The sequence below is a fragment of the Mastigoproctus giganteus genome, chromosome 5 (assembly GCF_048544385.1).
Source record: "Mastigoproctus giganteus isolate SK-2022 chromosome 5, ASM4854438v1, whole genome shotgun sequence".
NCBI lineage: Eukaryota > Metazoa > Arthropoda > Arachnida > Uropygi > Thelyphonidae > Mastigoproctus > Mastigoproctus giganteus.
This window is the reverse complement of record NC_143579.1, coordinates 115,996,281-116,010,772: the sequence shown is the minus strand read 5'-3', so window position 1 is coordinate 116,010,772 and position 14,492 is coordinate 115,996,281. Positions and strand designations below refer to the sequence as shown.

The 14,492-nt window shown below is 36.5% G+C and overlaps 1 protein-coding gene across 1 annotated transcript in view; it reads right to left on the bottom strand.

Moving 5' to 3' along the window:
* Positions 1 to 14,492, bottom strand: part of LOC150085654 (protein MAK16 homolog) — a 109,147-nt gene that overhangs the window by 2,706 nt on the left and 91,949 nt on the right. The window contains exon 6 of the mRNA XM_090373420.1: positions 9,395 to 9,511. Coding sequence (XP_090229546.1) covers positions 9,395 to 9,511 — 117 coding nt within the window. The remainder of the gene's footprint in view (positions 1 to 9,394; positions 9,512 to 14,492) is intronic.

The following is a 14,492-nucleotide window of genomic DNA, read 5'->3' as shown; positions in this document are numbered from 1 at the left end:
AATGACTGCTTAGAGACAATGCTGTAAGTCTGAATCACATACTGAGCATGACAAACAGGATATTTTGGCTGCCTCTATATTTCTACCTATGCCTTGCTGAAAATCACATATTCCTCTTTTCACCAGGAATTTAAAATCCAAGTCAAAACTCATCTGGGATTCATTATTGAGAGCATTACATATGTTTGGAAACAACTTTTCATCAATCACCTGTCAGATGTTCGCACTGCAATTGTTCAAAACAATCCATTTGGGCTGTGCTATGTTCCAAGAGAATATCATAATTTCTAATGACAAAATACACAAAACCTCTGTATTGCCATTACAGAGGTCTGAGGGAAAGTGAGAAACTAGAGATCAGTATGACCAGTGATGGGGAAAATCATGGGGCAATGATAACGAATATAATACAGAAACATTTAGAATACTTTTAGATATATAAGGTATATTTTTGGAAAAAAAAATCATATTTAAATATGATTAAGGATTCAATGTGAATGGAGAGTACCTAAACCATGACACTGTGGTCATAAGCCACGATCCCAAAGAATTAGAGGAAAACCTTAATCAGTCATGCAGAGTTAGTAAGCATTTTGGACTAAAGATGAATATGGCTAAAACAAAAGTAATGATGAACAAGTATGCCACAGAAAGGGAAATAATGATTGAAGCAGCAATAATTGAAAAGGTGGAGTCATCAGCTGTAATAATGATAAATGGTTGGAATTCAAGAGAAGAATAAATTTTGGAAGAATAGCATTCAGGAAATAGTCACATACTGAGAAGTAATATCCCAATTTGTCTGAAACGCAAAATAATGAACCAATGTATACTCCCCACCATGACAGGGAAGTGAAACTTGGGCACTCACCAAAAGAATGGAAGAGAAGCTGAAAACTACACAGCAAAAAATAGAACAAATTATATTAGGAATCAAACTGTTAGATAAGAAGAGAAACTCATGGATTAGGCAGCAAACTCAAGTAAAGGACATTCTTATCTAAAATGGTCTTGGGCAGGACACAGCTCAAAGACATGATGACAGATGGACTAAGAAAATAACAGAATGGTACCCAAGAGGAGCTAGAAGAAAACCTGGAAGACAACAACGGAGATGGAGATATGAAATTCACGAGTTTGTGGGCAGTAAATGGATGACCATTGCACAAAACAGAATGAACTGGAAAGTTTCTGGAGAGGCCTTCATCCTGCAGTGGATTGAAAATGGCTGATGATCTTTTTATGGTTACCTCTTTTCACACTTACCTCATGAGTTGGATGTAGGAAATAATTCTGGTATTGTTTATTTAGAGTTTATCAAGGCATTTATAACTCAGTCCCTCGTGAGAGATTACTGGATAAGCTTGGACTTGTTAGAATATGAATCCTGTTGGCAAGATTCTGAGATTGATTGCAGGTGGCTACGAGACAGGGAAACTAATGATGCCAAGCATGTCAACATTTAGGTTCACCTTCTTGCCATCGAATTGTAGTTGAATATGAATCTGCCCATTGGAATGATGACGGTGGAACCTTGATTCATCAGACCAAGAGACTTTCAGTTGTCCAATGTCCAGGAATGGTGCTTCAGTGCCTACTGCAGGGAGAAGGGTCAACTCCAGTCAGTCAACGTGGGTACAAAAGCAAGTTGCCTACTCCATAAGCCCATCTATGGGCTGGCGTGCTCAGAAACTCTCTCTCTCTCTCTCTCCACTTGGGTTGTAATCTGCTGTTAACTGAGGTGGGTGCCGTCTATTCTCCTGGACAGCAAATGCCAATCACCATTGACAACAACAACAACGCCGACCGGGCTAGCCGAGTGGGTAAAGTACCTGCCCGGCAACCCAAAGGTCGCGGGTTCGATTCCCGCCTCGGGCTTGGATCAAAGTACTGCAAAAACCTTGGGAGGTGCAATATGGCCACAGAAGCCGATGCGCCAACAACTACCAAATCAAAAAAAAAAACCATTGACAACTGTCAATCAAGTGGAGTTCTCCAGATCTAGGCATGTAGGGCAGTTGTGTGTCCCTCACTGGGCCATTTCTCCATCAAACCTTCACTACAGTTGCCTTCAAACAGCAGAAAATACCTGTGGTTAATGAAATGTTCATCCCCCACCCCACTTTACTAGCACCACAAATCATTCTTCATTCAAACTCCACCAGATCCATCCCTTTCCCCGTTGCATGGGCTTTTCCATTGACAAACGGAAAAGCACTACACGCACCACCACTATATATGCTGTGCTGGTTGGTGACATCAATGTTTTGTCTCATGAATATATATATGTTAAATTTATATAAAAAGATATATACAATAGTGAGGGTCTTTCATCTATGGTTTTTTTTTCCCCCCACCATTTTGTTTGATTGCATCAATGGACATATTTTGGGTTCAACTTCTCTAGCCATTAGTTCTTACTACTGGTCCAACAGAAACGTTTTCTGTCTTCCTGCCCCAAGAAAACACTTATTTTAGAACATTTTGTTGCATCACTATTAGATAGTTTCAAGATATAATATTGCAAAATTTATAAATGCATTCTTAATTCCCATTTCTGATAACTTAGTCACTGCACTATCCTATAGGCTTAAAGGCAAGTTAAGCTACAACCAGCAATTGCCATAACAAGTCCCAGTGCCATCAGATGTGCACCCCTGAAGTTTGGAGGAGGATCAAATTATTGCTGTTGGTATTCCAGCTTCTAGCTAGGTACATTGTCCAAAAAAAAAAAAAAGAATCTCAAGATGCATCCTCAATTTATGAGGCAATAACTACGTTAAAACTACAAGTTGTAAAGTTCCTCACTTGTGAAGCAAATAGAGTAACTAAAGCTGCAGTTAATGTGATACTGGATACTGGTCAAACAGACTATAGCCATAGCACTGTAATAGACAATGAATGTATCAGGGGCAGCAATGCTGAGCTCCAAGCAGGAAAAGAGCTTTTGGAGATTACTGATTTTCTAGCTAATTACCAAACCTGTATTAACTCTAAAACATAAGCTTTTAAGATCTTACTTATTAGTTGTTTCCAAGATTACACCTTTATTTGCAAACTAACCTAATGGAACTTTCAAGGGTTTTAATTCCTTTTTTAAGGTGTTATTTACAAAATTCTTGACTTCCTGGTTAGTTTTTAATTCACCTTCATCACTGTCTCTTAAAATGATGTTTGGCTTAATGAGGGACAAGGTGTTTATAACACATTCTTTCACAAAAGTTCTGCAAAAGAAAAAAAAAACACCTTCCCAAATCAGCAGTTTTCTGATCATGTTTCAAAAACCTAATAGTTTAGTTACAAACAAAGAGCCAAACATCATTTTAAGAGACAGTGATGAAGGTGAATTAAAAACTAACCAGGAAGTCAAGAATTTTGTAAATAACACCTTAAAAAAGGAATTAAAACCCTTGAAAGTTCCATTAGGTTAGTTTGCAAATAAAGGTGTAATCTTGGAAACAACTAATAAGTAAGATCTTAAAAGCTTATGTTTTACAGTCGATTTCTAATCAGGTATCTAAGTCAATGCACCTAAACGGTCTGACCCAATATTCCTTCTTTTTGGTGTCCTTAAAGTTCTCTCTAAAGAAGATGTACTCTATGACATAAGACAGGAGATTTCAATTAGGTTTAGTATGAAAACGTTCACCCAATTCGGTCAGCTCGGTTACCGGTTTTTGCCTAGAGAGTATACATGTGTAGCTGATCTCCATAATAATGGATGGAATTCTCCTCAATGTAAGACTTTTTTATATTGCCAATAAATGCTTTCATTGTTTAGACTACAGCCATACACCACAATACTGTGATGACAGTAGAACATGTTTGAATGCACACAAAGATGAGCCACCTCTGTATTAATAGTAAAAGGCAAAAATGCAACTACCATTATTCCACAAAGGATATGTAAAAAGGCTGTAGAACAAGTAAAACTAAATATGAGTAGTTCAAATTATCAGTTTCAAATGGTTTCCAACTGTAAGGCTCTATTTCACCTTTAAAGTTATTTCAAATCACCACCACAAATCTAGGCTTGTGGCAGATAAAATATATAAAAGTTCAGAAGACAACAGGACTGATATCACTGTCATATAAGGGCCATTTTTTTAATAAAGTTAAAATGAGTAATGTTTACAAGATGATGGACTTTTCTATTTAATCCAGAATTGTTCATGCCAACATTCAGAACCAATACTTGAATTGTTTTAAACAAATTGGTGGATTTGACAGTGATTATCAGCCTATGTAATAAGTTTTTGCCACGTGTGTTTTAATCCCAAACTATTCATTTTATCTTGTTTTCTATTTATTGCCCTCTAATTAGCTGACATTATCATTTCATTTAATTAAACTGTGGAATGTGTACTTCATTTTCTTGGTCCTGCAAATATAGTCATTACAACAGATGCAAATTCTAAATCCCCTATATAGTTTAGTAATACCACTGATGACAGAGTCAATCTTATTGAAGATATCTTACTATAATTTACTTAGTCAACCATATACCTTCAGAAGTTTGAGAGAGAGAGAGAGAGAGAGAGAGAGAGAGAGAGAGAGAGAGAGAGAGAGAGAGAGAGAGAGAGAGAGAGAGAGAGAGAGAGAGAGAGAGTTTAACATTACTATTTCTACTGCCAATGTTGCTGATTATATTACTGACTAGTATAGTGAACAGTAATGGAACTCCAGCATTCAGTTTAATATTAAGTTTACTACTTCTTTAAATATGCGCTGTGATGCCTCCTTTCTAGATCTCATTTTGTTTGGAACAAGAAACAATTTTCCTACAGGAATTGAAATGGAACTGGAACATCTTCATGCTCAAGAACTAGCTTTATTAGTTCAAGATTCCATACTTAAAGCATGTATTTTATCCACTAAGAAAAAATGAATACTCAGCAAAATTTATTTATGGTGGCAGTCAACTCACTAACCTTAGAAAACAGGTCTACCAAGCCTGTCACCATTACTGTCATAGAAATTGACATAATCAAGAAATTGAATAGTTGAAAATTGAGTATGGAAACTAAACAAGAGTTATGACAAAGCCATTGCATATGCTAAAAGAGTCCTGGCTGAATCTTTCATTTTTAAGGAAACTGATCTGTGGGGTCTACTATGTAAATTAACCAAAAATAGACCACATTCTTCTGAAATTTTTAATATGGTATTGGTTAATACTGAAACAAAGAACTAGCAGGAAACTAACAATACAATTCTTAATAGACAAGATGATCCTAATCATGATAGGATTAAACTTGAGAATCTTAACTATCCTTCTAATATGTCAATTCCTCTTTTTACTATGGAAAAAGCAGTAATAACTAAAGTCAGTGTTTCTAAATGTCCAGGACATTTCAGCCTATCTGGCAGAAAATATTTTTGTCAGAATGTTCAAATTACTTCCAAACATTTTACTTCATTTATTTAATCTTTCCTTCATTATGGAAAACTGCCTTGTTGCATACTATACACAAACAGAAAATCTGACATCTGATACAAGAGCTTACAGGAGAAATTGCCAACAAGGCAATTTCTCCTAGGAAAATTACTGAGAGACTTAAAAAGTGCAAAATTTATTTTGTTGTTATCTTCCAAGCAACATGGATTTTCTTCTGATTGTTCCTGTGAGGAAACCATTATTGACCTTCTGTTTAACATCAATTCTTCATTCCACTACTACGTCAAATAAGTGGACATGTTTGTTGGGTGGTACCAGTGGTTCCCCAAAAAACCACAGATAAGTATGACTGGCTATCTTCAGCTTTAAGGGTTTTTCAACTTCCAGGAGAGTATCCTCCCATCAAATGTCTTAGAACTGATAAATCATTTATATAGTTTAACTCTAGATACTTCAACAAAATATTTGTGATTGTGAAATCTAAACACCAATAAAAGTGAAATGAGCATTTAATAGAGTGCCCTTGGGGCTCTATTTAGTATTAAACGATTGGCTCCTTTATATTTTTCCTAATTTTCACTTAATGACACATGCTGATATTGCAATTGTTATAGGTGGTAGATCCAGATCAGCTTATTAGTGGATGCTAAAACTGTTCTTCAAGATCTTCTTATCTGTGCCTGCTTAAACAAGTTAACTATAAATGCTCAGAAAACAAAAATGATTTTATTTAAAGAAAAATTTGATCATTCTAAAAAATTTGATTATTCAAAAAATTGAAAACCTTCAACTTCCATTAATCACAGAAACAATATTTAGGATTAATTTTTGAAAAAAAAAAAAAAAAAAATTAAGCTTTAATTCTATTTTAAGTCCCTTGTCTATTTAAGTGAAGAATTTTTCCAGAGCACTGTCAAGGATTACTCATCAAAATTAAGGTTTGTCTGTAGACTTTCTCTCTATTACACTGCAGTTTTTGCACTTCTACTTTCAACAAAAATAAAATTTCAGAACAAACTAATAATATTACAATTGATAATTCGTATAGAATTTTCAGTCATTTACCCGGGAACAAAAAAAATAAAATAATAAAATAAAATAAGTGAAATGAAAAATGTCCTGCCATTCATTCATAGAAAGGATCTTCTTTAGAGAAAGAGATGCCAAAATTTTATCAAACTCTTTACAGGGAGCTAAATGACTGTGATAACTGAGCGTAAAGAGGAAGAGAAATTGCTGAAGCTGAACATAAAAAAAAAAAAAAAAAAAATGCTTGGGTTGGAGGGAATCTATCCAATTATATTAAGGGAGGCAAGCAAACTCTTAGCCATAATTATGAGAGCATCCTTGGATTCAGAGTAGGTCACTATGGACTGGAGATGTGCAAATGTATCCCCAATTCATAAAGGGAGTTTAAAAGGTGACATGAGTAATTACAACCCTGTTAGCTTAATGTCTGTTCCAGGGTAAATAATGGAGTCACTGGTTAAAGAAGTAATGCAGGACAACCATCTGGAGAGAAATGCAATTACACTGCAGTCACGGCATGGATTTGTTAAGGGGCCATCTTGTTTAACCAATTTGATAGGTTACTATGATATAGTAACCAAGGAACTGGATGCAAAAAAAGAATTTTATTATCATATACTTGGCTTTTAATACTGCTGCTAAAAGACAGCCGTATAAACTGGAACAGTGTAGCATTAAAGGCAAGTTACTGCTATGGATAAAGGGATGGTTAAGTGGAAGAAGATAGTGGTTATCAATGGGCACTGCTGGGTCCATTGTTGTTTATGCTTAATGTCTAAGTTTGCAGATGATACAAAAGTTGGTAGGATAGTTAACAACAGTAATGGGTGCAGATGCTACTGCAATAAGACCTAGGAATATTAGGTCGATGGGCTGAGAAATGGCAGTTGAAGTTTAAACATTGACAAATGCAAGGTACTGCATATGGGTAAAAAGTAGTAATCTCAGCATAACTTATCAACTGTTTGGTACTAAACTCAGGGTGGTGGAAAATGAAAAAAAGACCTGGGATAATTGTGCAGTCAGATATGAAATTCTTTTAGCAGTGCAGAAATGCTGCCAGGACAGTCCATGGGATTTGTTAATAATATACAGAAACTTTTCTAGCAGGTATAAGGACATGATTAGGCTACAATCTTGAGTACTGTATACAGGTCAGGGTCCTCATCTTAGGAAGGGTGTAGGTCTGTTGGAATGGAATGTGTGCAGATAAAGGAAACCAGAATAATGAAGGGAACAAAAGAGTGCTGTTACCTAGAAAGGGTTCATTTGTGCAAATTGTAGCATCTAGAGACTAGGCACCACACCTGCAGGGAGATCTGATTGAGGTATTTTAAGACCTTGAATTGAGTAAGTTAAAGTTAATGGCATTCTTCCTCTTGCTGAGAGTACACATATGAGGGGACACAAATTCGAGATGAGGAAAGATGGTTGCAGAGAAGTTTGTCTTCAACCAGCAAGTGACTGATTGTCGAAACAAACTTCCAATCTGTTGTATTGGAAATGGGTGGTTTGAATAAATTCAAGGAAGAATTAGACAAATTCTTGGAGATTATGGATGGGTGAAATGCTAATGCTATACAAGTTTGCTGTCTTGCATTAGTTGCCACTACTACTAACATAGAATTTTTAGTCATAGAATTATACCAGCATATAGAATTTTATATATGTGTGTGCTACTACAAGAAGTAAAGTGAACACTGAGTATGCCCAGATGTAAAACACCAGATTGGCTGTGCAAATTGAGAGAATAATACATTGAAAGATGTATTTGTCTCTCACGTGTAAAACCCCCACCTTTAAGCAAATTTTACCAAAAAATCACAGGAAACTAAACTTATCAGAAAACTGGAAGACATACCCAATCATCAGGAAAATGTAAACTAAATTGGAGGCATTGGCAGGTATGCTTTCTTCTGTGAGTTAATTTTATTTGAATCAGTGTACATTATATGCCAAAATGCAAAAGGATTGTTCTCTCTCTTGAGCAAAAATTTCTGCTCATCAATAAAGACAAAAATGGTGCTAAAAGTGCCAGCTTTAACAAGTCTCTACATGGAACAACAAAGAGACTGCTTTAAAATTTACACTGAATCATGTATAGGAAGATAAGCAAAGGGGAACTTCGTTTTAATTTTTCAAAAAAATAATGTACCTATTTCAAATCAAATCTTCTCGCACTGTAGTATAATTTTATAACTATGAATACAGTTAGTATATAAATAGATTTACTTTTATATCATATTTATTAGTTTCTTTCATTTTGCCGATTTAGAAAAATTTATTTTTGAAGCAATCTTAATCACCAGAGTACTGTACTTAGTTGTTTTTTTTTTAAATTTTTTTCTGCACAGAACTGGAAGAATAAATGTAAAAAAAAAAAAAAAAAAAAGCTTCCTGTACAGAACATCAAAAAAATTGGGGATTTTTTAAAAATTTCTTGAAAACTAATAATAGGATACCAACAGCTACTGTCATTCATATATTGCAGCTTACTTGCAGGTAAGCTAATAATGAAATGATGACAGTCATGAATAAATATAGAACAGGCCAATTTCTGAACATTGGCCTATAATTTTATAGCAATGCATAACCCAGAAACAACAGCAGTAGCTATGTATGCAATTTAATGTCTTTCGCAATGCTTCCGAGAAGAAACTCAAAACAAGTAGTTCACTTAATATCCTGAAAATCGCCATCTGCCAAGAAATTTAACAGCTGAAAATATTTGATATTTTCACTTTCATTATTGCTAAACTATAATTTCCATTGGGTTCATTGAATTGATGATAAATATATTTTCTTACTGGTAAGAGCTTTTAAATTCTTCGTAATTAGAGAATTAAGAAGTAACTGCTGAAAAAAAAAAATTGGGAGCTGATACTGGCTGAAATGTAGTTTAATCCATCAATATTTGAAGCAAATTTCTACTATAAAACGCACCGTTTATAAAAATAAATTTCATACCTCTTGTTCCATTTCTAATTCTTCTTGCTTCTCAGTTTCCACTTCAGACTCACTCTCCACTTCCTTCTCAAGTGCTTTATCAAACACATGCCGAGGAAAATTATAGATATCACCATACTATATGACAAAGAAAATAATAATAATAAATAAATGAACAAATAAACTAAATTAAAAACGGGAATTTAGTTACAATGTACATGATAAAAGTATTTAGATGCAGGATGGCAATTCAGTCAGAAAACTCACTTAGTACAAACAACATATATATTTTTTTGCATATAAAGTCTGAATTTTATACAATCTATAAAAATTTTATAGAATCTATAAAATATAAAGGCTGGAGCAGTAGTAGCAATTTTGGACTTTTCTCTTACATTTCTAATACCAGATTTTATTGTACTGCAGACCCACTAAAGCAAATGGGCCTACATCCACTTTACTGGATATAGACCCATTTGCTCTTCTTTGAAGTTTATAATAAAAATTCATCACTTTCATTATTGTCAAACTATAATTTCCCTTGGGCTCATTGAATTGATCATAAATATATTTTCTTACCAATAATGGAACTGAAGTACCATTCTTCATAATTAGAGAATTAAGAAGTAACTGCTAAAAAAAATTGGCAGTACATCCCACATAACAGTTGCTGGATATACAATAGTTTAAAAGTGACAACACCCCAGAATAACTCATGAATAACTACTTTTAGTACATTGAAAATGCATGTTCAATGTTAGAAAATTATCATAAAGACTGATTCCTTCAAATTCATATAAATTAAGAGGGAAAAAAAAGAAAACTAGGCATACAAAAAAATTAAATTTTAAAAGACAATACAAGTTATTACACACACACACACACACACACACACACACACACACACACACACACACACACACACACACACACTAGTACTGCCCATCTCTACAAGTGGATGCATCCCATGGCATGTAGGAACAATGTCACCAAATGGTACAGCATATATAGTCACGGCACAGTAGTGCCTGTCAGTTCATCAGTACAAAGTCCATACAATAGGGAAAGGGATGGACTCTCTTGCAGATAGGTCTACAACCTATTCATGGGCTGGGTCCATGTTTACTGATGGTCATTCACACCTACAGTGGGCACTGGAGTACTATTCCTGGACATTGGACAACTGAAGGAGTCACCTGATCTGATGTTCCATCATGCCAGTGGATGGCTGCAACCAAGACTGCACAAATGAATGAAAGCAGGCCGGCAGAGGTGGTATCATGGTGTGGGGAATGTTTTTATGGAATGGGGAAAGGGATGGGCTCTTGAAGATAGGCCAACAGCCTGCTCATGGGCCCATGTTTACTGACTGTCATTCACACCTACAGTGAGCACTGGAGTATCATTCCTGGACATTGGACAACTGAAGGAGTCACTGGGTCGCTTCATCCCCATCGAACACACTCTCACCACCAGATCCTGCCACAGTATTATTTCAGACAAAGTTTCCTACCACATGGTGACCATGTATCCAGATGGCACAGGACTCTTTCAAGAAGACATCATACCTGTCACAAAAGCCTGCATCTTGTAGGAATGATTCAAGGTTCATGCCCAAGCATTTTGCATGCTACGCCGTCTGCCAAATTTCCCCAAACACGAATCCCATCGAAAATCTGTAGCATGCAGGGAAACACTGCATTCACCAGGTCAAACTGGTGCCTTGCTTTGTTGCCAAATGGTAGGATGTCCTTCTCTCCAGCTGGTCTAGGATACCTGATTTTCCTGTGGTCTCATGGAGCCAATGCCATACTTGGTACAAGCAGCTATCACGGCAAAAGACAGCCCAACACACTCTTAGGTTGGTGGCCATAATATTCTGGTTCATGGCTATATGTTTGGTTCTCTTTTTATTTTCTTTGTAAAAATAATTAAGTTAAAAACTTACAACTAGCCACTACTTATGGTTAGGGCCACAGATATAAATAAATATAAGCAGGTTGCATAGGTGCAACAAAATATTGCTTGGAGAATTCAAAGTATGAATGAATCTGGAACTACTTTACTGTTGTAAAATAATCTTTTTCTCCAATATAATACAAGGGTCACTCCAAAACTTTTTTGCAATCAATGTTAACAATAAATAGTGCCATTAAATCCAAGTTCTTTATTCCGTAAATACCAAATTTCATCCAAATCCTTCATGATTTTATGAAGGATTTTGATAAAATTTTATGAAGGCATGATTTTATTGACAAGTGCTTGTTTTAACGTTAAAAATGCCGGTATTTGGAAAAAGTGTCACGTTACTTAGAAATTGTTATATAAAATCATCACAAAACCTGATGCACATGCGTTGTATTTGAAGTATAAAACATCTTTTCTTGGGCACATGCGTCGTACTTGTGGTGTGCAGTGATGCAACAAGTACAATGCATGTGCCCCAGAAGATTCAATTGTATGCAACAAGTTGCAGTGATGCACTACATTATACCGTTATATCAGCATAATGATTAATATGTGAGTGACTGTGCCAAAATCTATAGCCCAGCATTCAAAGGAATATCATGAAAGAAAGGGAAGTTGTACAGAAATGTGAATCCAGATGAAATTGAACAACAGTGTTCAGCTGTGCCTGGAACTCCTAAAACTGCCTACAAGAAAACTCAAGCTCAAAAGATGAAGGAATATCATGAAAGGAAGAAAAGGAAATACAATGATAATGTCAAAGCTGAAAAAAATGAACAGAAGAAAAGGAAATGAGAAATTTAAACTATTTCAAATCATAATTAAATTCAACCACAGAGTTCTACTATGCCTGATACTGTCAAACTTGGTATAAAATGAAAAAGACCCGGTAGTAATTGTGCAGTCATGTTTTCTGAGAAATTCAGACAGGCTGCAAGAGCAGGTCATGGGGTTTTGTCAATGATATACAGGAATTTTTCTAGTAGGGAGGAGGTGATTATCCCCTTGTATAAGGCAATGGTCAGGCCTCACCTTGAGTACTGTATAATCTTGAGGCCTCATTTTAAGGATGTAGAGCTGTTGGAACGAGTACAGAGAAGAGCAACAAGATTAGTGAATGGAACAAAGGGTTGCTCTTACAAAGAAAGGCTTAAGTTCTGCAAATTACAGAGTAGGCACCTGTGAGGTGATCTGATTCAGATGTATAAAGCCTTGAATGGCTTGAGCATGCTCAATGCTGATGGGATTCTTCCTCTTGCTCAGAATAATCGCCTAAGAGGGCATAAATTCATCAAATTGAGGAAAGATAGTTGTAGGATAGATGTGTAGAAGTTTTCCTTTAGCCAGAGGGTGCTTGATCGTTGGAACAAACTTCCATCTGACATTGTAGAAGTTGATAGCTTAAACAGATTCAAGGCAGAACTAGACAAACATTTGGAGCATGTGGACCGGTGAAATGAGAACGGTGTGCGTGTTTTTTTTTTTTTTTTTTTTTTGGTTGATGCTATATAAGCTTTCTTTTGTGCATTAGCATTAGTAGAGGCATTTGATGCAAGAAAGCAAGCTTATGCAGCAACAGCCAAAAAAAAAACCCACTTCCACCTCACCCCTCTGTTCGTTCAAAATACCTGTCCAGCTGAGCCTTAAACTTATTTAGGCTATCAGCTTCCACGACGAGGAATGGAAGTCTGTTCCACCAACCAACCACCCGCTGGCTAAAGGCAAATTTCCGCACGTCTATCCTACATCTGTCTTTCCTCAATTTGAATTTATGCCCTCTCGGGTAATTATTCTGAGCGAGAGGAAGAATCCATCAGCATTGAGCATGCTCAAACCATTCAAGGCTTTATACACCTCGCTGGTGCCTAGTCTCCAGACACTGTAATTTGCAAAACTTAAGCCTTTCTTCGTAAGAGCACCCCTTTGTTCCATTCACTTATCTTGTTACCCTTCTCTGTACTCGTTCCAGCAGCTCTACATCCTTCTTGAAATGAGGCCTCCAGACCTGTATAAAGTACTCTAGGTGTGGCCTGACCATTGCCTTATACAAGGGAATAATCACCTCCTTTATCCCTGCTAGAAAAATTCCTATATATCATTGACAATACACCATGAGCTACTCTTGCAGCCCGTCTGCACTGCTCAGAGAATTTCATAACTGCCTGCACAACCACCCCAGATCCCTTTCATTCTCTACCACTGTCAGTGTAGTACGACAGAGTTGATACGTTGCTCTGGGGTTGCTGTTTCCCATGTAGCACGTTACATTTGTCAATGTTAAACTTCATTTGCCACCACTCAGCCCATCTACTCAACCTTTCCAGATCCTGTTGCAGCAGCATAGTGTCAGTAATGTCCTTGACAACCCTGCCTACCTTTGTATCGTCTGCAAACTTCGACATTAAGCTTGATATACCATCATCAATATCATTTATAAATACAGAAAACAATAATGGACCCAAACTGAGCCCTGAGGGACTCCACTAATAACATTAGTCCACGAGCAGTGGCCACTGATTACCACTCTGTCTTCTCCCCCTCAACCACCCCTTTATCCATAGCAGCAATTTGCCTCCAATGTCACACTGCTCCAATTTGTGTAGCAGTCTTCCATGTGCAACAGTATCAAAAGCCTTTCTAAGATCCAAGTATATAATATCAAAGTTATTCCCTGCATCCAGTTCCTTTGTGACTGCATCATAGTATCCAATCAAATTGGTCAGGAAAGACTTCCCCTTAACAAAACCATGCTGTGTCCGAGCTATAACTGAAGTCTTGTCTAGATGATCCTGCAGTGCTTCTTTAACTAGTGCCTCCATTAATTTTCCTGGAACAGAAGTTAGACAGGTCTATAATTACTTGTGTCAGCCTTTGATCCTCCTTTGTGAATTGGGGTCACATTTGCACATCTCCAGTCTGTGGGTACCTCCCCTGAGTCCAAGGAAGCTCTCATAATTATGGCTAAGGGTTTGCTTACTTCCTCTGCTGCCTCCTTTTATATAACTGGATAGATCCCATCCACCCTGGGTGCCTTTCTTGTGTTTATCTTCAACAATTTCTCCTCCACTTTACTCTCAGTTATTACAAAATTCTCTAGCTTACTGTTAGTGTTGAATACACCTCTGGCTTTCCCCTCACTAAATAACTCCTC